This window comes from Spermophilus citellus, assembly GCF_964194105.1.
Source record: "Spermophilus citellus genome assembly, chromosome: 6".
NCBI classification, from domain to species: domain Eukaryota; kingdom Metazoa; phylum Chordata; class Mammalia; order Rodentia; family Sciuridae; genus Spermophilus; species Spermophilus citellus.
The window spans coordinates 36,745,303-36,768,685 of NC_138187.1; the positions used below are offsets into that span (position 1 = coordinate 36,745,303).

At 49.0% G+C, this 23,383-nt stretch overlaps 1 protein-coding gene across 10 annotated transcripts in view; it reads right to left on the reverse strand.

Moving 5' to 3' along the window:
* TNRC18 (trinucleotide repeat containing 18) overlaps positions 1 to 23,383 on the reverse strand; it is a gene marked incomplete at its 3' end in the record, with an annotated part of 91,376 nt that overhangs the window by 63,613 nt on the left and 4,380 nt on the right. For 6 of the 10 annotated variants that reach the window (XM_081298692.1, XM_081298696.1, XM_081298691.1 and 3 more), the window contains exon 3: positions 1,539 to 1,694. The exons of 3 other annotated variants lie outside the window; for them this stretch is intronic. In XM_081298692.1, coding sequence (XP_081154818.1) covers positions 1,539 to 1,694 — 156 coding nt within the window. Of the gene's footprint in view, positions 1 to 1,216; positions 1,431 to 1,538; positions 1,695 to 23,383 lie in introns of those variants that run through there. One more of the 10 variants, XM_081298694.1, reaches the window with a different exon arrangement.

The following is a 23,383-nucleotide window of genomic DNA, read 5'->3' on the forward strand; positions in this document are numbered from 1 at the left end:
GCCAGGCGGGCCAACAGTGGCACTGGGCAAAGGTCCTGATGTTCTGCCTGAGCCTGGGGTCCTACTGGAGGTCCCTAAGGAACCCAGATACGCTATGTCCTAGTTGCTACCTCTGAGGCCAGGGAGGCAGGACCTGTCACTAGCCCACGGGCTGATGGCTCTTCCCCTGGCATCATCTTATGACGACATTAACAACAATCACAAAACAAAGGAGTCCCTGATGCACATTATCCCGTTATCAGTGCTCTGGGGCAGGGTCAGATCCCTCTGGCCTCTTGTCTGTAAAATGGGCAAAACAGCCCCCACCCCAAGACTACAGCTGAGGACAAAGTGATCCTGAGCAGGCAGCACCGGGGACCCGGTAAGCATGGCATGTGTTTGCCATCCTTAGTGTTACTATTCACCAAGACTTGTTGACAGAAGAGAAAAAAAATCTCAGGAGGTCTGAGGAGCAAGCTGGCCAGCAGAGCCACCCAGCATCCCAGGCCCACAGCGAACACCCAGCTGAGGCAGGATGGCCCCCTCCATGCAGAGCACACAATCCTGTTCCTAGATACAGAGGCCTGCCCCGAGGGGCCTGGCAGGAGGGGCCTCAGTGGCCTCCCCAGGACAGTGAGGACCGTGTGGTTTAAGGCTTGGCAGGAACCCTGGGGTTGGGGATACCTCTGGCTGCAGCTGTTGCCTCCTGAGGAACATGTCGCCTCCTGCAGCCCCACCCCGGTGGATGCAAGATCCTGGTGAGTGTTCATAACCCAGATGTGAGACCCCAGGAGGAAGTGGGGAGACAGGGAGCTGGGAAAGGCCCAGAAAGCCCTCAACATGAGGGTGGACTCCCAGAGCTTCAGGCTTCTAGGATCTGGGGGAGTGCACAGGCTCCCCAGGAGGATGGAGGCAGGTCAGAGTGTCAGCATCCAAAACCCACCAGAGCCAGGGGTGGGGAGGCCCCTGCCTTCACGGATGGAAGGAGGAAGCCTCCAGGAGGTCCAGAGTTTGCTCAGGGTGGGCCTCGAGCCAGGCCCGCAGACCCCACGTCAAGCACCCCTGCAGAGCTGCAACCAAAGAGGCTGGTGGACCCAGTCCCCGGCTCCCACATTAGTCACCAGCCTATCGTGCACCAGGCACAAGCAGAATGTACCAGGCCCCGCCTACAGAGCTCACTCTGGCGGCCAAGTCAGCCGATGGTTAGGGAATATCACACAGGTAAATCTGCCTTTACCATGGGAACACTGAAGAAAGGAGGTATCCGAGCCAGGCCCTGAAGGACACAGGCAGGAGACGTCCAGGGGGCAGGGGTGAGGGGCTGCAAGCAGAAGGAACAGCTTGTGCAAAGGCCCTGTGACAGCAACTAGAGGAAGCACCTGGCATTTGAGGAACAACAGGGAGGTCAGATGGCCAGGGCTGGGCTCACTGGCCATGAAAAGGAGGGTGGAGGTGGAGGTGGAGGGGTGGGGGCAAACTTGAAAAGTGCTAGGGACACAAAATTGCCAGAATGGTGGGGACAGCAGCCCTCAGCCCCGCCCGCCTGGCACGCTCCTTACCTTCATGGGCGTGGGCGGCCCACAGCTGCACCATGGGCAGGTTGCTGGGGGTAGGGGAGCGGAAGGAGAGGTCAGAGGGCAGGGGCACCGGGCTCCCTTGGGATGAGGCCGAGGGCCCCATCCCGCTGGCCACAAAGCTGCCCAAGAAGGCCTCGCCTGCAGAGAGAAGGGGGGCTTTCAAGCAGCCAGCCAGGCAGCTGCCACCCCCACCCACCGCCCCAAGACTCCAGCTTTCCCCCACCGAGCTCAGCGGAGCACTGGCCAGGAAGCCACAGAGGCCTCCCCACCCCACCCTGGCCCCCGAGTGGACCCAGGGCAGCTCAACCAGACCCGGGGCTGGAGAGAAGCTGCAGGCCCCAGGAAGGAACCCAGGACAGAGCCCCCCAGCACACCCCACCAGGGCACCAGGAGCTCCCTGATGCAGACCCAGCCCAGTCTGAGGGGCACCGTTCTCCCCATTTGCAGATGGAAGCGTGAGAGGAGCAGAGACCCCCCCAAAACCACAGAGCAAAGAAGTAGGGGGCTTGGAGGGGGAAGGTCCCCATTCTGAGCTCAGTGGAGCTCCTGAATCAGAGAGGGCACCCTCCAGAAGAACGACTATCCTGAGGACCCCACAGCAGCCCTGGACATGCCCAGGGCCCTCCAGGTGCTCAGCCGCCCACGCGTGACCAAGGCTCAGAGACGGGAGGAGCCTGGTCACAAAGCCAGGGAGCTAGTCGTGCACACCAGTGAGCATCCCAGAGCCCGCGCTGGCACCACCAGGCCACAGGGGAACAGGGCATGAATCGGGACAAATGGGGACGGCAAACATGGCAGCTCAGACAGGTGGAAGGGAGTCCTGCTGGGGGCCGTCCCTCTGGAAAACAGGACCCCAGGGCCCCTGCCAGGGGAACTGCGGCTGCCTGGAGGGAAACGGAGCCCAGCCATGCCATGCCCCAACTGCCAGGCCCACACCAGACAGGAGGCCTCTTTGCTGCCACCCAGTGGCTCTGCCCCAAGTCCAAGCATCCTGCCCTCCACGGGAAGGACCTGGCAGGACTCCAGGTCACAGGCGAAAGGGAGGCCTGCGAACCTGGGACAAGGAACCCTCCTGTGTCCCTGGTAGTTGGGCGCTGTTGGCGGGTAGCACAGAAGAGTTAGTGACTTTGCAGGCGGAGTATGACTGGCTCAGGTGCCCAGAGGGCCCGGGTCCTGCCACAGCCCCCTGCAGGGTCTGCAGACCAGTGCAAACTGCCACCTCCCAGCGGCACAGATCCCAGGGTCCACCCCAGCTCCTTCGGGTACATGTAAAGAAACAGGTCATGAGGGCCACAGGCCCCGCTGGGGTCCCCCCAGAGTGGAGGGAGCGGCAGCAGAGCCACGGGGGTGGCCCTGAGCCACAGGCCCATCCCCGCAGCCTGTGTCCAGCCCCCCCACGCCCCAACCCGGCCCCTCACCAGACTCCAGCGCCACACCCTCGGGCCCCAGAGCCATGGTGGCCACTCAGTCCATCCATGTGGCCCAGCCGAGCCCCAGGCTTCCTCCTTGGCGTGACAAGCGGGTGGTGGAAGGCTCCGGAAGCCAGCAGCCAGAGGTTTGCGCAAGGGCTTACATCAGCCGCCAGCTCTTCCTGCCCCAGCTCGCGGAAGCCCAGCGGCCAGGCCTGCCCCTGCCTGGGCTTGTGAAACCTGCCCAGCAGCGCCCCGGGCTGGAGAGGCACTGGGCCCGGATGCCACCAACGGCTCCTGCCTGCCACACGGCCTCAACGGTGCCCCAACTCCCTCCCTGGGGGCTGGGCGGGGGCAGCTGGGGAAACCCAGGGCTGGGCAGCTCTAAGGTGGGCCTACCGTCTGGCTTGCTGCGGCTGGAGCCGGGTGAGGACAGGGACTGCTGGCACAAGCAGGTGCCCACCACCACAGTTGGATGTCAATCAGGCAGGCTTCCAGCTTTGCACACCCCAGGTACTCGGCCCTCCCTTGGCCTCCCTCAGCCTCCCTTGGCCTCCCTCAGCCTTCCCTGGGCCTCAAGAAGACCTCTGGCAGCCACATGGTCCAAGCAGACCCATCTGTGTCATCTGACCATGGTCACATGCCCATCTCTTCCCACCAAGCGGCTCCCTAATTGACAGTGGGACATATTCTGCTTCCCACACCTCCTGTGCCCAGGGCCAGCCCCCCCAGGGACATCCCCTTTGGGCTAACAGGCTGAGCATTATTTCTAATGCCCCCAGAGCCAGAGCCCAGACACACATTAGGATGTGGACAGAAGGTCAGGGCAGCCCCTGACACACAGAGGGACTCCACAAACCCTGAAGGCCATCTGCCACCCTGGGCCATTCTACCTGGCCTCCCTGAGCTGGAGTGAGGATGGCAGCTGCCCCTGGCCATGTGTGGCCAGTGTCTCCAGACTCTCATACCAACACCCACAACCACCAGTTGCTCACACCCTGCCGCGGAATCAAACAGTGGCCACCTCCAGTTTACTGGCTGCAGAGGTCTAGGGGACAGTGACAGGACCAGAGCTCAGTGGCCTCTCAAAGAATCCCTGAGGTGGGGTTTCCTTCCCTCCAGCCTGGCCCCCTGGTGACTGAAGACCTCCTGCCAAGCTGCTCACCATAATTATCTTACTTGACACCTTAAGAGCCAAGACCAATAGCTGTCAAAACCTAACACACAGATACGGCAGAGAAAACAGCCAAGCTAACTGCATAAGCAGCGGGCACCACAGGTGCTTAACCCCTCTGGAAATGCAACTCACCCAATCCTCACCGGGGCCTTTTGTGGAGAGGGGATGATTGACAACCCAAGGTCACACAGGCATGCATCTGGGGACAGAGCCCGAGCAGAGCTGGGACAGGAACTCAGACCAGCTCCAGAGCCCAACAACTCACATCTAAATGCCTCCTTCTGAGTAGTCACACAAGGGTCCCCGACACGCATGCATGAAAACACACACACACACACACACACACACACACACACATACAGCATTCCCTTTCTCCACCGTCCTGTCTGTCATCCTCCGCAAACTGCAAACCACCTCTGTGTCCATCAGGTGGGGTCATACATGACATCCAACAGCGCTAGGCCGACAGGGCCCACAGCTGCTCAGCGTCTGTGCTTGCAATGCAGGAACCACCGGTCACACGTGTGGCTACTGAGCACTTGAAATGTGGCCAGGGAGACGAAGGAACTGCATTTTTTATTTCATTGTATTTTAATTAATTTAGGTTTCATTTAGCAACCTTCTGGTAAAGTAAAGGGAGCCGTAAAGTACAGACAGTGGGCAGGAGTGGACACCCTCTCCATGGGGAGAATCCACCGGAGGTCACCACGGGAGAGCAGAGAGGCAGATCCTGGCTCTCAGGACCACTGGTTCTGTGATTTGGGGTAATTTTCTTAATTTCCCCAGGCTGTGCGGAGTGGATACTGTAGTAACAGCTGCCCCCCCAGGGCTGATGCGGAGATTAAACGAGCTCCTATTCAGTAAAATGCTTTGAACATCATCTGGCACCAAGTGCCTTGTAATGTCAGCCACTATTGTTATTCTTCTTATTTATGGTCGCAAAACCTGGGGCTCAGAGAAGAGAAGCAACTCCTCCAAGGTCAGGGTCCAAGTGGGGCCACTTTCTCCACCCAAATGCCATTTGTCCTCACTTAGAAGAAAAACTCAAATTGTGAAACAAGGGAGTTGGTGTTTGCTCATTATGAAAGCACTAAATATCAGTGAACTGTACAATTTTCCCAACAGTTAATTTCGTGTTATGTGAATTTCCCTTCCATTTAAAAAAAAAATTAAAAAATAAAATGCAACCGCTGCCCGGCTTCCTAGTCCAGAGCCACATCTCACTGCCCACAGAGCCCTGGCGACCCTTCCCAGATCCTGGCTCACACACACCCCTGCAGCCCTGGGAGTTCCTGTTCCCCTTATTTTACAGAGTAAGAAACTGAGGCCAGATGTAGTGGCGCACACCTGTAATTCCAGCCGCTCAGGAGGCTGAGGCAGGAGGATCATGGGTTCAAAGCCAGCCTCAGCAATAGTGAGGTGCCAAGCAACTCAGTGAGACCGTGTCTCTAAATAAAATACAAAATAGGGCTGGGGATGGGGCTCAGTGGTTGAGTGCCCCTGAGTTCAATCCCTGGTAACCCCCCCCCCCAGAAAAAAAGAAGAAACTGAGACTCAGGAGGCTGTCCAGGATGACTGAGCCAATGACCAAGTCAGTATGGAGCCTGGCACCTACAGTGTCACAAGCACCAGGCTCAGGACCTCACGACAACAACACCCCCATCCATGCCTGGGCTCTGCTTCTGCCTCTTCCCTACCCCAGCCCCCAACTGTGGCCCCTGGGATGGGAAGGTACACCTAACCGTGAAGGTCCCCAGAGGAGGGATCTGATCACCTCTCTGCGGGGGCCGCTTCAGTGAGTAGCAGGAAAGAAAAGCTCTGCTCTTTTTTAAGGGGTGAGCACGGAGCCAAGGCCTCTGGAGTAAAGAAGTCACCATTCTCCTCCCTCAAAAGTGTCAGCTCCAGCCGGGCATAGTGGCTCACACCTGACATCCCAGCGGCTTGGGAGGCTGAGACAGGAGGATCACCAGCCTCCATGAAAGCGAGGCGCTAAAGCAACTCATTGAGACCCTGTCTCTAAATAAAATACAAAATAGGGCTGGGGATGTGGCTCAGTGGTCAAATGCCCCTGAGTTCATTCCCTGGTATGAAAATAAAAAAGTCTCAGCTCCAGAAACAAGTCACATTTGGCCAAATTCAATCGCACGGATGACCTCTAATCCTAAACAGGTCAATGCATCACACAGAGCAAAAGTGAGGCTCAGAAAGGAAGCACCAGGTACTCACGGAGCTCGTGAGTCAGGAGTTAAACATTCCACCGTGCACCACGAACATGAGTCCGGCAACACCCAAGGGCTCTGCGAGGTGGGGGCAAACAAGGGCCCCCCGACTCCCGGACACAACGGGCATCTACTTGGGTGTCTCTGCTCCTTGCGCAAATATTCAATAACATTAACAATAAAAGTAATTTCTGGAGCCCTTTCACTATACGACAGGTGGTGAGCCAAGCACACTCATGATTGGCTTGTGTCATTCTCATAGCCACCAAAGGAAGGAGTCACAGTGTCCGGCATTTCCAAGGAGGGACACAGGCAGAGACTCAGGGCTGGCCAGGTGACCAGGGAGTGGAATTGGAGTCCAGACAAGGTGCTTCCCCCCTCCAAGGGCTCTCATGGGCGGGGGCTGGGGCTCTCTCAGGGGCTGCTGGATGCCAGGTCCCTGGCAGAGAGGTGGTGAGACAGCACTGACGTGGGCCCGTGGAACCCTGCCTTTGTAATGGATGGGGCCGCTAAGGACCCCTCCACAAGCTATACACAGCAATCCTCCCCTATCCACAGTTTCAGCCAAGGCCCCATAGATATTACATGAAAAATTCCAGAAAGAAACAATAAGTCTGTTTATCTGTTTGAGATGGGGAGGGGTCTCACAATGTTATCCAGGATGACCTCAAATTCCTGGGCTCAAGCGATCCTCCTGTCTCAGCCTCCCCTCCCGGGCAGCTGGGCCTACAGGTATGCACTGCCACTCCCTGTTGATAAGTTTTAAACTGCATGCCATTCTGAGCAATGCGATGAAATCTCGTGCTGTCTAGTTGTGCTCCCACGGACAGCTTGATCATCCTTCTGTGCAGCGTATGCAGGCTGTATACGCTACCCACCCATCAATCACTTAGTAGCCATCTCAGTGCAGCCGTGCTTCTGCCTAACACTAGGTCCCAATGCCCACGCCGTCCCCCTCACTTCACCTTATCATGCAGATCCTAGAAGGGTAAGTACCGTGTGGAACTTCCAGAGACACCACATTCACACAACAATATATTCTAGTATATGGTTTTTGTTGTTCTATTTTGTTAATAGCTATTCTTAATCTCTTAGGGTACCTAATTTGTAAATTAAACTTGTCCCAGGTAGGAATATATAAGAAACAACCTAGTCTATGTAGGGTTCGTTGCTATCTGCGGTCTCAGGGATCCACTGAGGGTCTCAGAACGAATCCCCGTGGGAAGGTGGGACTCCCGCACTGGGCTCCTGCAGCCCTTGCTGGTGGGAGCCGGATGAGGACGTGGTGGGTATGGAGGTTTGGTAAACAGTAAGGACCCAGCCACAGGAAAGCAAATACACATACCCTACTACACACACCCTCACTCCTCTTCCAGAGCTCAGGCGACTCTGAGGAACCAGGCCATCTCTAGCTACCCTATTTTAAGTTGCAACCCACTGCACACCTTCCCAGAATGTGTTTCTCCAGTGCTTTCCGCTGCTGATGAGACCTCAGTTCCCTATTTATCGGCTCCGCTCCCACTGCAAGAAAAGCAGCTTGCAATAAGCTATTGAGTGATGCTTTGTTCCAATAAAACTTTATTTACAGAAGCAGGAAGTGAGCCGGATTTAGCCCTAGTTTGCATTACCATGTGGGTCTTGGTTGACTTCATCCTCAGTGCACACAGTAAGTGATCAATTAGTATCTAAGAATGGGGGGAGCCACAAGGTCACAAGGCCTATATGGGGCTTGCCAAGGGCTTCATTTCCCCTGTCCTTTCTATGGAAAAGGAGAAAAAGACTCTGACTCCAACACTACACTTTTCCACTCAGCAACACCACCAGACACAAGCCATGGAGCGTCCAGTAGGCTGTGGCTGCCTCTCTTCAATCCCAAAGGCCCCTTTGTTACCAAATACAGAAAGCAAATATATTTCTCCCCCTGCCCCATGCTAGTGACGGAACCCAGGGTCTTGCACATGCTAGGCAAGTGCTCTACCGGTGACCCATACCCCCAGCCCCAGCCTTTTACATTTAAAAATGGTCTGGCCTCTCCAGGCACGGTGGCACACACCTGTAATCCCAGCAGCTAGGGAGGCTGAGACCGGAGAATCACAAGTTCAAAGCCAGCCTCAGCAAAAGCCAGGTGCTAAGCAATTCAGTGAGACCCTGTCTCTAAATAAAATACAAAATAGGACTGGGGATATGGCTCAGTGATCAAGTGCCCCTGAATTTAATCCTTGGTACCTTAAAAAAAAAAAAAAAAAAAAAAAAGACCTGGCCTTTCCAAGCAACCGCACTGAACATCCCTGAAGATGTCAACAAAGACTAAGAGAACCCCTCAGCATGACCCAATCAGGGCTGTTACTCAGGAAAGAGCCCATTCCCGCCAAACACCGACACTTGGCTTAGATGTTTCTATGACACTGCTAGAAACTGAGCCAGAGAATGGACCCACGTTCTGGCTTGTCCTTCCTAAAAATCCCCAAGCAATCCATAGGGCAAGACCTGTACAGGGTCGAAATCAGGAAACACTTCAATGACGCTGGCTTCACAAAGAAGTGTTAAAACACGGTGATGTCACCTTCATCTGTCAAATCAGCAAAATTTTAGCTGATTGTGGAGGGTGAGAGTGAGAAGCAGCCCAGCGATGGGGAGCACGGAGCCAGCTATTGGGTCCCAGCCTCAGGAAGGTAAATCACAGGCCTTCTCCAGGCCTGAAGATGCTCAGCCCTCGTGGGGGGATCCTCCCAAGGAAATAACCAGGCCAACCTGGTTTGCATTAGCATGTGGGTAATGCCTGCGACGCTCAACGCAGCCATGCTGATCTGAACAGGGAATCAGCACTGATCAAGACCCCGCAGAGTGTGAGCGTGTGTACACACATACCAACGGAGAAACTCTAGAAATGAATCCGACACTGAAAGCAGGGATTTGAGCAGATATCTGCACCCCCACGTCCACCGCAGCACTATTCACAATAGCCCAAAGCTGCCAACGACCCCAGGGCCCCTCCACAGATGAGCAGAGAAACACAATGCGACCCATCCACAGGACGGAATGCCACTCCACCCCAGCAAGGAAGGAGGTTCTGCCACTCACTGCGACAAAGGACAGATACTATATGATTCCACTTAGATGAGGATTTGGTGAAATTCACTGAGAGGGAAAATCGGGGAGGGGAACAGGAAAGGAGGGGTGGGAGTTAGTGTGGAATGGGTGCAGAGTCCAGACGATGAGAAAGTTCTGGAAATGGATGGTGGTGGTAACTCTCTGCTTAAAAATGACGATGGTGGTAAAATGTGTTATGTGATTATCGCAATTTTTTCCTTAAAAAATGTTACACAGAAACCCAAAGGGTTGAGAATAGCAGAGGCAATCTTGAAGATGAAGAACAGAGTTCAAGGACTCAAGCCATCAAGTGTCACACTGCTGACCGCACTGGTGCACACTTGTAACCCTAGCAACTCTGAAGGCTGAGGCAGGAGGATCACAAGTTCAAGGCCAGGCTGGCAACTCAGCGAGATCCTATTGCAAAAAAAAATTTTTTAATATTTTGTTTTAGTTGTAGTTGGACACAATACCTTTATTTTATTTTTAGATGGTGCTGAGGATGGAACCCAGAGCCCCACACATGCTAGGCGAGTGCTCTACCACTGAGCCACAACCCTAGCCTCTGCAAAAAAAAAAAAAAAAAATTTAAAGGGGCTGGAGATGTAGCTCAGTGGTAGAACACTTGCCTATAATGTGCAAAGCCCTGGGTTCAATCCCCAGCACAAACATATACACACACACAAAAAAAAAAAAAAGAAAGAAAGAAAGAAAAAAACACCACACACACATACCTGCAATAGTGGAGCCAGCCAGAACTTGGACTTGGCACATGGCAGTGTGGTCAGACCTACGGAACAGGGCAGCCCAGAGACAGACTTGTGCATAAGGGAAAAGGTATAAATCTTGACCACTGCCTCACACCATTCACAGAAATCAAGTCCACATAAATAAGTGGATTTAAAAAACAAAATTTTAAAAAGCCAATAAAACAAAAATTCTAGGGCTGGGGATGTGGCTCAAGCGGGCTGGGGATGTGGCTCAAGCGGTAGCGCGCTCGCCTGGCATGCGCATGGCCCGGGTTCGATCCTCAGCACCACATACAAACAAGGATGTTGTGCCCGCCGATAACTAAAAAAAAAAATTAATAAATATTAAAATTCAAAAAAAAAAGTTAAAAAAAATTCTAATAGACTTTATAAGTGCCAAAAAAGATTTCTCTTTCTTATTTTATATTTACTCATTTATATGTGTGTGTGTGTGTGTTTTGTGTTGCTATAAATGTTCTATGTTGCTACAGATGAAATTCAGAGACTCACGCATGCTAGACAAGCGCCCTATCACTGAGTTGTACCCCAGCCCACTGGCAAAGATTTCTTAAAGACCATAAAAGCATCACTAACCATGAAGTTAACACTGATATGCTAGATTATATAAAAATTAGGAACTTCTATTCATCAAATGATACCACTAGGTAAAAGAAAAAGCAAGTCACTGCATGGAAGATCTATACTAATATGGCTTGTAACCAGAATATATAAAGAGTTCTTGCAAATCAATAAGAAAAATGCAACTTGAGGACTGCGGTTGTGGCTCAGTGGTAGAACATTTACCTAGCATGTGTGAGGCAATGGGTTCAATTCTCAGCACCACGGTAAAAAATAAATAAATAAAGATCTTGGGGCTGGAAATTTGGCTCAAGCGGTAGCGCGCTCGCCTGACATCAATGCGGCCCGGGTTCGATCCTCAGCACCACATACAAACAAAGATGTTGTGTCCACCAAGAACTAAAAAAATAAATTTTTTTTTAATTTTTTTTTATTGGTTGTTCACAATGTTACAAAGCTCTTGACATATCATATTTCATACATTAGATTGAAGTGGGTTATGAACCCCCAATTTTACCCCAAATGCAGATTGCAGAATCACGTCGGTTACACATCCACAATTTTACATAATGCCCTATTAGTAATTGTTGTATTCTGCTACCTTTCCTATCCCCTACTATCCCCCCTCCCCTCCCCTCCCATCTTCTCTCTCTACCCCATGTACTGTAATTCATTTCTCTCCTTGTTTATTTTCCCATTCCCCTCACAACCTCTTATATGTAATTTTGTATAGCAATGAGGGTCTCCCTTCATTTCCATGCAGTTTCCCTTTTCTCTCCCTTTCCCTCCCATCTCATGTCTCTGTTTAATGTTAATCTTTTCTTCCTACTCTTCCTCCCTGCTCTGTTCATAGTTGCTCTCATTATATCAAAGAAGACATTTGGTATTTGTTTTAAAAAAATAAATATTAAAATTCTCTCTCTCTCTCTCTCTCTCTGTCCTCTCTCTCTTTAAAAAAAAAAAAAAGATCTTGGGTCCACCTGCAGCTAAAAAAATTTTTTTGAAAAAATACAACTTGATATGCAAATGGGAAAAGGAAGGTCATAAATAAGGAAGTCCAAACAGCTAGTAAATTTATGGCAAGGTATTCACCTTCCTAAACCACCAGGGAAAAGTGAATTAACGACTACAGGGCTGGACCGTGGCTCAGAGGTAGAGTGTATGCCTACCATATTCCATCCCCAGGACCACAAAAAAAAAGAAAACTTTCCACACATTCACCAGAATAGTTAAAATGCCAAAAAAAAAAAAAGATGGAAAAATATTAACACCTAGCTGCAAAGAGAACTTGGTGCGACACTCGGGAGACAGTCCTACACATCTAGCCACACTGTGACTGCTGCTAACGTACGATATGCATGGAAGACAGAGTTCAAGAATTTTCCTACCAGTGACAGTCGAAAGTGGAAAACAACCACAACAAACAGCCAGAAAGGTAAACAGTGGCACAGTCATCTGATGGGACACCCTTCCCTAAGGGAATGAACTTGGGTCACACAGAACACAGAGGACAGACTTCCCCAGGGTGACGCCACCAAGCGGGAGACTCCAGATATGAGAGATGGTACCATGTAGCTCCACTGACCCTCAGTCCAAGAACAGGCTGACCCCTGGGCACCCATCAGGCTAGGGGCTCCCCAGGGAGAAGTCTTTAATTAAAGGTGGCTTCTGGGGTTTTTATCTGGCTGATGATCACATAGGGGAGTTTAGTTGGTACAATAATTGAGCCATACACTTATAATCTGTGCACTTTGGGGAGTTTAAATACCAATAATGGGTTTCCTTAAAAAATAAGGCAGTGTAGGGCTGGGGTTGTGGCTCAGGGGTAGGGCGCTTGCCTTACACATGTGAGGCACTGGATTCGATCCTCAGCACCACATAAAAATAAATAAAAATAAAGATATTGTGTGCATCTACAACTAATATATAATATATATATATATATATATATATATATATATATATATTATATATATATATATTTTTTTTTTTTTTTAAGCCACTGTAGCTGAGGGAGGTAGCACATATCTGTAATTCCAATGACTCTGGAAGGCTGAGGCAGGAGGATTGCAAGCTTGAGGCCAGTCTCAGAAACCTAGCAAGACCCTAAACAACTTAGTGAGACCGGGTCTCAAAATAAAAAATAATAAGGGCTGGAATGTAGCTCAGGGGTAGCTCAGGGGTAAAGCACCGCTGGATTTAATTCCCAGTACAATCAATCAATCAATGGTTTTCCAAAGGACTAGGGATGTAGCTCAGGGGTAGAGTGCTTGCCTACCACGTGGGAGGTCCTGGGTTTGATCCCCAATGCTGCAAAACAAAGGGAAGGTCTGCCAAGAGCTAATCTGCACACAAGTGTGGTAAGCATTACATTCCGTGTAATTTCCATGCACTCTGACATTGACATATTTACGAAAACCAAAGCAAGTAAATAAACAACAATGAGCCAATGAAGGGAACAGGCAAGAAAAAATTCCTACCAATGCCTCTTCTCCCAGACAGCCCCCCCAGCTTTCTGGCAGAGAGAACAGGCCTTGCTTTTCAATGCCTCACTTGCCGGCCACCGTGTGACCTTGGAAAGTGACCCAACCTCTCTGTGTCTTACTTTCTACTAAAGTAAAATGAAAGCAGCTGTGCTCAATGGCACACTCCTGTAATCCCAGTGACTCGGGAGGCTCAGGAAAGAGGATCACAAGATAGAGGTCAGCCTCAGCAACTTAGTGAGACCTTGTCTCAAAATTTTAAAAAAAGGGGGGGAGGGGGGACGGGGGAAAATATAGCTCAGTGGTAAAGTATCCTTGAGTTAAATTCCCAGTATCAAAAATAATAATAAAATAAAAGCAGCAAATAAGGTAAGACACTGGGCCCAGGGCCTCACGGATAGCCTTCATGGTAGTCCCCTAAGTAAAGGGGGGTTGACCCTGCACATCATTGGCACTGTGGCTGGTGACCTGTGGCTGCTGCCACCATCCAAAGCTCCCACTGGAGAAGCAAGAAGACGGTGTCTGAGGGGACTGGGCTGACCATACAAGCCTGATGATAGCCAACCTGGCCCCCTGGAGGGCTAAGGGGCTGACCTAAGGGAGATGGAGCCAACCCAGCCTCCCCAACCCATGGGGCATCTCCAGCCAGTCCCCCTAGTGAGCATCTTCCAGCCAAGCTCCCAGCTCCTCCCCGCAGAGACCCACATCACAAGCTGGGCAACCCAGCTCAGGTCCGGTCACTCTCCCATCACCAAGTCTGGGCCCCCTACGTGCAGGGACTTTCTTATGCTCCCACCAGATACCAGGCCTCACAGATTTAAATACAGGGTATCACAACAATACCAGGGAGCAGGCAAGGCCTGGCATGCAAAACCCCCACCTGCCTGAGCTCCCGGACTCCAGACATCCTCAATACTAACGCCATTTTACAGGATGTGCCCACTGATTGAACTTCTCCCCTAAGGAGGACTCCCCTAGAGAGGGGAAGGGACAGCCAGGGCCACGGTGCACCCATGCCTCTGATCAATCCCAGCGACTTGGGAGGCTGAGGCCGGAGGATCGCGAATTCCAGGTCAGCTCGGGCAATGTATCAGGATCCTGTCTCAAACGATTAAAAGGGCTGGAGATATAGCTGAGTGGGAAAGCCCCCGTGGGTTCAATCCTCAGTACCTCAAATAATTTTTAAAAAGAAAGAGCAGGCCAGGTACAGTGGTGCACACTCTGTAATCTCAGCAGCTTGGGAGGCTGGGGTAAGAGGGTTGCAAGTTCAAAGCCAGCTTTAGCAAGTTGGTGAGGCCCTATCTCAATAAAAAATGAAAAGAAGGGCTGGGGATGTGGCTCCGTGGTTAAGCATCCCTGGATACAATCCCCCGTTTTTAAATAAATAAATAAATAAAATGATCCTTGAATCACTGGATCAAGAAACAAGCCATTCCTGAGACTTCAACCCAGAGACCCTGGCACCTCTAATGGTCAGGACACAGACAGTGGTGGAAGTCAAGGGAGCAGATTCCACCCACAGATGAATCTAGAGGCTCCCCCACCCCCAGTTGAGCCCTCTGCTTACTAGGAAAGACAAAGTCACTGGGGGCATGAATTCTCAGAGCTGGTGTGGGGACCAAAAGATAGCCAGCCAGGGATCTAAGCACGTCTTCAACCAACAGGAACACTCGGCTCTCGGGAGAGGTGCAGTCAGACTGAAAGCTAGGCATGCTGGGAACTGGAGGACTCTCCTTCGAATTTACAAAATCAAAAAGAAAATTCTGGGCTGGGATTGTGGCTCAGAGGTAGAGAGCTCACCTAGCATGTGTGAGGCACTGGGTTCGATGCTCAGCAGCACATAAAAAAGAAAGAAAGAAGGAAAGATATTGTGTCCACCTATAACTAAAAAATAAATATTAAAAAGAGAAAATGCCTTTTTAATAGAGACAGATATTTGGAAAGTTCTTTACAGCCAATAAGCCCCATACCTGAATAGAAGTCCCACCTATTTTGTGGTGCCTTTTTTTTTTTTTAAGATACTGGTGATTGGAAGACACTGGGCCATGTGCATGTTAGGCAAGTGTTCTACCACTGAGCTACATCCCAGCCCTGTAATGCCTCTTTTTAGAATATATATATATATATTTCTTTAGTTGTAGATGTACACAATATATTTATTTTTTATTTGTTTTTATTTTTATGTGGTGCTGGGGATCGAACCCAGTGCCTCACACATGCCAGGCAAGCGTTCTACCACTGAGCAACAAACCTGGCCCCCTGCCTCTTTCTTAAATATAATGAAACACCTGAGAGTCAATTAGTAGATACCCATTGAAGTCTCTGACATGAAAAACCAAACAGAAAAGAGATGGGGTTGTGGCTCAGCGGTAGAGCACTTGCCTAGCACATGTAAGGCCCTGGGTTCAGTTCTCAGCACCACATATAAATAAAATAAAAGTTAAAACACACACACACACACACACACACACACACACACACACAAATTGCTATTTTAAAAATAAAAGAAAAGAAAAACAGACTTGGAAAAAATAGATCATGAGAAAACTCCATGGAAAAAAATAAAATTAATATCATTCAAATGGTGAGAATGAATGTATCTATGAAACAAGAATAGGATGTTATAAAAAACAAAAGGGGGGCTGGTGATATAATTCAGTGTATGAAAAATAAAGTCCAGTGGTCCATTTTCAGAATATAGTATTGGCCTAAATTGGATCCAACTGTAGCCATTTTAATTACAGCCCTTCCCTTTGCCTACCTCAATTTTAAAATTAGCTAACTGGGTAGATTGTATCCCAGCTCCTTCAATCAAGGGAAGGGGGAGCACTGTATTGGGGATAAAAACAGGCAGACTACCTGCCGGGGGTGTGCATGCTCCACGGATTGCCTCTGGGATACGCCCTTCTGCAGAAGAATGATGTTTGCCTCCACAACCCACTTCCAAGCACATGTTTGGCTTCTTGTGACACCTGGGTATTTCTGAACAAGTGGGAGAATGCAGGATTTGCATGCATGAGACCCTGGATTCTATCACCAGCACTACAGAAGGAAGGGAGGGAGGGAGGGAGGACGGACACCTACATTATGAAAAAAAACTTTTAGAAATTAAAAACACGATAGCCAAGTGAAAAAAATTAAAGAGCTAGAAGATATCATAGAGGACATCTAGAAAGCAGACAAACAGGAAAGTCAATGGTCAGTCCAGGTGATTCAGGATATCTAACTAGTAGTACTAGAGAGCAGCAAAAAAAAAGGGGGTGGGGGTGGGGCGGGGGTGTGTGCAAATTATAAACTGCTAATAAAAATAATAATTCAATAAAAATGTCAAACTGGGCACAGTGGCACCCACCTGTAATCCCAGTGACTCAGGAAGCTGAAACAGGAGAATTATAAGTTTGAACCCAGACTCAGCAACTTAGTGAGAAATAAAAATAAAAAATAAAAAGGGATAGGGATGTAGCTCAGCGGTACAGCACCCCTGAGGTCAATCCCCAGTACAAAAAAAAAAAAAAAAAAAAAAAAAAAATTCCAGATTGACATGGCCATTTGTAGCACCCAACACAGCAAATGCAAAAGGACCCCCTAGCACAAACTTCAAAACAATAGTGTACAGGGCTGGGGCTGGGGCTCAACACTAGAGCGCTCACCTAGCATGTGCAAGGCCCTGGGTTCGAGCCTCAGGACCACATAAAAATAAATAAATAAAGGTATTGTGTCCAACTACAACTAAAAAATAAATAAATATTTTTTTTAAAAAAAAAACAGTGTACAAAGAAAAACAGTAATTAACGGTGAGGCGTATTTTGTGCTAGGCAACGTTCCAGGTATACAAACTCAGTTAGTCCTGACAACCATCAAGTGCAGCTACTTCAGAGAGAACCAAGGCGTAGTTAGGTTAAACGGTACAAGCCACATACCAGGAAGGGCTGAAGCACAAATCAGGAATTTCAGAGTCTGTGCTCTTCACTATTATGTGGTTCTGAAGGTGTTAAGCATTTGGAAAAGGGGGGAAAAAAATAGTTCACCTAAAAAGATCAAGAATCAAAACGGCCCTGGGCTCCACCTGCAGCATCAAAACAACCACAAAGCATCAAAACAGTATCATCTTCCTCAAAAACTAGGAATGTGGAAGGTGAGTTCTGTTGGGATGTGCCTTCAAAATCCTTGGGGAATATTAAAAAAAAAAAAAAAATCCTTGGGGGAAATTAGTTCCAAAATGTCACTCAAGTGTGGAGGAGGAATTGAGGCATTTCTCAGGCATGCCAGGCCATGAAGATTTGCTTTCCACGTCCTCTTTCACAGAAAACTTCTGCAGAGTGTGCTCTGTGGACACCAGGAAGTAAAACAGGAAACGGAAGGCTTGGGAATCAGGAAATAAGGAGTCCAACATGACAGCAGAGCAAAGAGAGTTGGAAGGAGGATGGTTCTACGGCAGGCCCAAGGACCAACCAACCAGAAGAGAAGGAAGATGGAAAATTCCAGGAAGGGTACCTCCAAGAAAAGAAGGGGCAGTGATCCAATAAATATGACCAAATGTAAAATATATCAAGAGACTGGAAGCCAGAGACTCTTAAAAAATAATAATAATAATAATAATCCCAACAATTTTTTTTTTTGGTGGGGGGCATACCAGAGGGTCTCACTGAGTTGCTTAGGGCCTCACTAAGTTGCTGAGGCTTGTGTCAAACTGGCAAGTTGCTCACATCTGGCAAATTTTCTATTTATTTATTTTGCAGTTCTGGGGAACAAACCCAGGGCCTCATGCATGCTTAGGCAAATGCTCTACCACATCCTCAGCCCCAACCAATTTTTTAAAAGAAGCAATTAATAACTCCAGAAGAAAAAAGAAATTAATCTTATTACACCACTTGGCTCAAATGTGAACAATATTTACAAAGCCATAACAATAAAACTGATTTAAACAAAACCATATTTCATAAACATTGGGAGGACGGTACAGTAGAAATGGCAGAGGTGGTAAGGACGATAATTATCATAGTGGGCCAGGCACGGTGGCACATGCCTATAATCCCAGCGACTCGGGAGGCTGAGGCAGGATGATTTTGAGTTCAAAGCCTGCCTCAGCAACTTAGCGAAGCCCTAAGAAACTTAGTGAGACCCTGTCTCTAAATAAAAACGAAAAGGGTTGGGATGTACTCATGATTAAGTGGCCCTAGTTTCCTTCTCTGGTACCAAAAAAAAAAAAAATTATCATAATGAACATTACTAAATGCTTATCATATACCAAATACAGTTCTAAATGCTTAACCTGCAGGAATTATTTAACCCTCAGAACAATCTCACAGACTATGCTATTATTATCCCCCATTTTACAAATGAGAAAAACCAAGGGACAGAGAGGCAAAGAAACTAGTCTCACACATAATAAATGAGAGAATCAGGATTCAGTCAGGCAATCTGTGCAAAATCCTCTTCTTCCAGAGTACTAGTTAATACTGAATAACGAGTTAAAAGAAGTGAGGAGAGGAAATGCAGACTGGCTCATTTTTTTTTATAACCCTTCCAACACTATTTGACTTCTTAAATGATGTATAACTTTTATTTTAAAATGTAATGTTAAACACAAAGCAGGACTATACACTCTCCAGGTGAATCTGACAGGATGTGAAATATTCTTCAATGAAGTTTAAAACAAAAAAAAAATGGAAAGGAAGCTTTTTTAAAATGCACACACAATTAGATACTAATACACGCACACCAGGGTGGACGGAACTCAAAGGAGTGACAATATTCCGGATTGGTAAAGATGCGGAGCCACTGAAACCCACACACAGTTGCCAAGAATGTAAAATGTACAACCCCTGAAAAGCCACAGCCACTGCAGTTGGGCCCAGGCACACCCCCTGTCCCTGCGACTCAGCTGCTAGGTATACATCCAAAGAAATGTGCATATATGCGCCCCCAAAGACGCGCTCACAGAAGCATTACTCATAGAAAACACTGGAAACAACCTGAATGTCCATCAACAGGGGATTGGATAAATTGTGCTATGTTCATAGAGTGGAATACTAAATAGCAATGAGAAACTACAAAGTACAGCTACATTCCACAAATATAAATATTGGGGGAAAGCAGTCAGAAATAAAAAAGGGAGAGAGAGAGAGAGAGAGAGAGAGAGAGAGGGAGGGAGGGAGGGAGGGAGGGAGAGATATCAAGCTGCATCATTCTATTTACAGAAAGTTCCAGAATAGGCAAAACTAATCTACAGTACTAGAAATAAGATTGTTGTTGGGGTTGGGGGCAGGCGGTCAGGTAGTAAACCAGAGGGAATACCCAGGAGTCGCCCCAGGGCTGGAAACCTGAGCTGGCTGGTGGCTGCAGGGTTGTGTCCATTTTGTAAAAATTCAGTAAACTGAACACTCAAAATTGGAGCATTTTAGAGTACAGCTATTGTACAAAAAAAAAAAGAGAGACAAACCAAATAAAAAGGATGAGGGGGTGGGGTGTTGATCAGTGGCAAAACCCACACTTAGTGTGCGCAAGGTCATGAGTTCCATTCCCAGCAACAGAAAAGGGGGAAAAAAAAAGTTCAGTTTAGAATTCTTGTGTCTTAAGGCCTGTACTCCAGCCAGAGAGAGTTCCGGGGCAATTCCAGAGGCCCTTAGAGTCTGGACTAGCCTGAGGGATTTGTGAATCATCTGCTAATGATCACTGTAATTACAGCCATCACTTTTACTGGAACTTCTGCAGAGGGCCCTACCTGGGCTAGGGACCTCGCCTGAGCTTGCTCATTCAAACTTCACAAGAACCAAACAAATTCAACAGGACTGATGAACCCACTTTATGGATGAGAAAATTGAGGCTTACAGAGTCCTATATATGCCCAGTAAGTGGAGGAGCAGGACATAAACCTCAGACCCTAGACCAGCCTGCCTCCTGATGAAGCAATCTATTATCAGGGATTGCGGGTTAGGAGCGTCAGCAGGCTCATGCTCAGAAATATGTAAAATTGTTAGTGAGGGTGTATGAGTCGGGTATTTGTTTTCTGGGTTGTTTTTTTTTTCCCCTGAGCTAAGGGTTGATCACGTTCATTAGCTCATGAGGAACCTCAGATTTAACAGTGGGTACATTCATGGCCTGGGACAGGTGGCAAAGAGATTTAGTGGCTGCCAATCTGATGGCCTTTCTTCCTCCAAAATTAGATGCCAGACCTCTGCAGGAAGCAGGTGTGATGAAGGACCCTGGCCCTGGGGTAGGGGTGTAGCTTAAAGGCAGAGCAGGGGCAAGGCCTTGAGTTCGATCCCCAGTATTTGCAAAAAGAAAAAGAATAAAAGGACCCTGATCCTGACTGACTGCTGGTCAGGGCCCTGACAGGCCCTGGGGAAGCCCAAGACCTGGCCAGAGAGCAGCTCTAACTGATCCCTTTAACAGCTGGGCTGGGGCACCTCAGATGATGGGCTGGAGTTTGAGTGGATGATTATGTGGCCGGGTGGGAATAAAATCAGGTTAGAATGCAGACTAATCTACCAGACAAAAGCATCCTGACCCAGCCATATTCCAAAGAATGAGCCCATCCCACCCTCTCCCCAAACTGTTCCTCCCATCCCTCCCAGGAGCAGCTCTAACCAAAACCCAGGGGCTGTCCTTCCTGTTCCCTGCCCTCCACTGTCTGAGAAGCAGCCCAACCTCCACAAGCCACCAGAACCCTTGCTATCTCCAGCTCCTCTCCCTGGTCACTCTCATCTGCAATCTCCTTGCCACAAACTAGTCACCCCACTTCTCTCCTCGTCTATTAGTATCTGGCCTGCGGCCAGCTTAATTTTTTAAAATGCTTATTTTGGAATAATTTCAAATTCAGAGAAAAGTTTGAGATAGTACAATGAACTACCATATGACCTTCACCAGATCCAACAACTGTGAACGGGTCTGTTATTTGATTTTCCACCGTCTCCCATATCCATACACGTATATCTCAGTGGTATTTTTTTTTTTCCTCTTCCTGAACTAGCAAGGAAGTTGTAGGTATGGTGTCCCTTGTTCCTAAATGATTCTGCATTCTTATTCCCTAAAAACAAGGACACTCTCTTACACAACCAGGGCAGTTATCAACTTCATGGAACCTACTGATTTGATGCTATCGGTTCATCTACAGTCCATACTCCAATTTCGTCAATTGCCCCCATGAATGATCTTCTTGACAGCCATTTCTTCCCTAATCCAGGATCCAATCCAGGGCAGAAAACTGCTTTTAGCTGTCACTTTTTTTTTTAAGTCTTTTAATCAGGAGCAGTTCTCAGCCTTCCTTTGTCTTGCATACCATTGACATTTGTTAAGAGTACAGGCCAGTTCTGTGAAATGTCCCTCCATTTGAGTCCCTCCTCATTCCTACAGTTTAAAATTCCAAGACCCCATTAGTGGCCTTCAGGGAGAGTCAGGACCCACCTCCCCCATCTTGTCTTCTGAGGGCTCTCAACCACTCTCCCTGGGCCAAGCTTTCGGCTTGTGCATTCTGCATTCTGTCACCTTCACAGAACTCTTCAGCTCTTCACACACACAAAAAGGATCACTCCCTCCATCACCCAGGTCAGGCCCTCTGACCCTGCCCCTCACCCTTGGGCCAAACCAGACCCTCGGCATTTTATTTTCTTTGTGGCCTGTGTCCCTACGTAGAATTATTTCCTCCAGTGATTTGTGTGTTTATTGCCTGCCCCCACCCTAGAATGTGCTCCAACGGGGGCAGAGACTTCTGTTTGGTTCACTGCCGCGTCCTAGGTCCCCAAGCAGAGGCTGGTACACAGGAAGCACTCGGGATTTATTTGCTAAGTAAATGAACAAGTGAGGAAAGAGGAAAGCACTGTGCTTGGGAACTAAAGAAACCAGGAAGCAGCAAGAGTCAGGGGTCTCAAGAGGCCCTTCCATTTTCTAGAACCTTCCCCAGACCTCCCTTGATGCCTCTAACCAGAGAAGGAAGAGCTCAGCCAATCTCCCTTATCTTCAGGATCCCATCACTCCACCAGCCAGTCCTGATTAATCTTTCTAAATCAATCCCAGTAGGCTGACAGGCTGAATTCCAGAGATGGATCTGATGGGCCCTGCAGAAGGCCCACGGCCCCCTATTGTCCATTGGCCAGGCCAAAGTGCAGGGCCTCCCCCATCCTGATCCCTGATCCACCCCCCTTTCAGCCGAGGGTGTGGGGGCAGGGAGAATAAATAACCAAGTACAAAATCCTGCTAATGGCTCTTTAATTGCAATGCATGAGGACTCAGTGACCTGCCTCCCAACCCCAGAGCAAAGAGCCCAGCCCCCCAGGTGCTTGTCACTTACTTATCCATTTCACTGACCAGGCTGTGAATATTTACTGCTCAAACTGTATCAATACTCAAGGTTATAGGAAAGGAAAATGCCACCTTGCTTTGATCCAAACCCCATTCATTCTTGCCTTTACCTCTTGTAGAGGAAGAGACCCAATCTGCTTAAAGCACCTCCTGTTTCCAGAGGTCTCCAGGGGCAGTTCCAAATAACCTAGAATGCACACAGGGTTACAGGCCGCCACCCCTCCACCAAACTCCACGAGGGAACCAGCAAAGCCACTCCCTCACTGTGTGACCGGGGCAAATCACTCAGCTTCTCTGAGCTTTTTGTACAAAAATAAACAAATAAAGATGGGGCTGATAATGCTGGCAAGACCTAAGGAGCAGACAGCCAAAGAACAGAGAAGGTGGTGTTCTGGGGAAGAGAAAAATTAGCACCTCACCCCACAAGGAAAAAGGGGAGGGAGAGCATTGGGTTGAGGAATTTCTAATCAGGCTCCACCCCAAGCAGTGAATGGGGTACAATTCCCACCTGGTAGCTAATGGAATTAGTATGGGCTCAGCTCTGGGCATTGGCCTGGGGTCCAAGTGTCCCTTCCACTGCTAGAGTTGGAGATGTGGGGCATGGGATCCCACTTTTCCCTCCAAGATAAGCAAGGCCTCAAGGATGGGGGTGGCCTTCCCGCCTTTATTGCATGACCTGCCAAGCCTACAGAGCCCTTGGAAGGGCAGGAAGCCACAATGCAGGACTCTGTGGTCACCTCTAGCTGGACTTCCTCGGCTGGTTCTCACGTTGGCATCCTCATCCACCAAAGGAGCGTCTGGCGGTAGGACTGCAGTGGCCA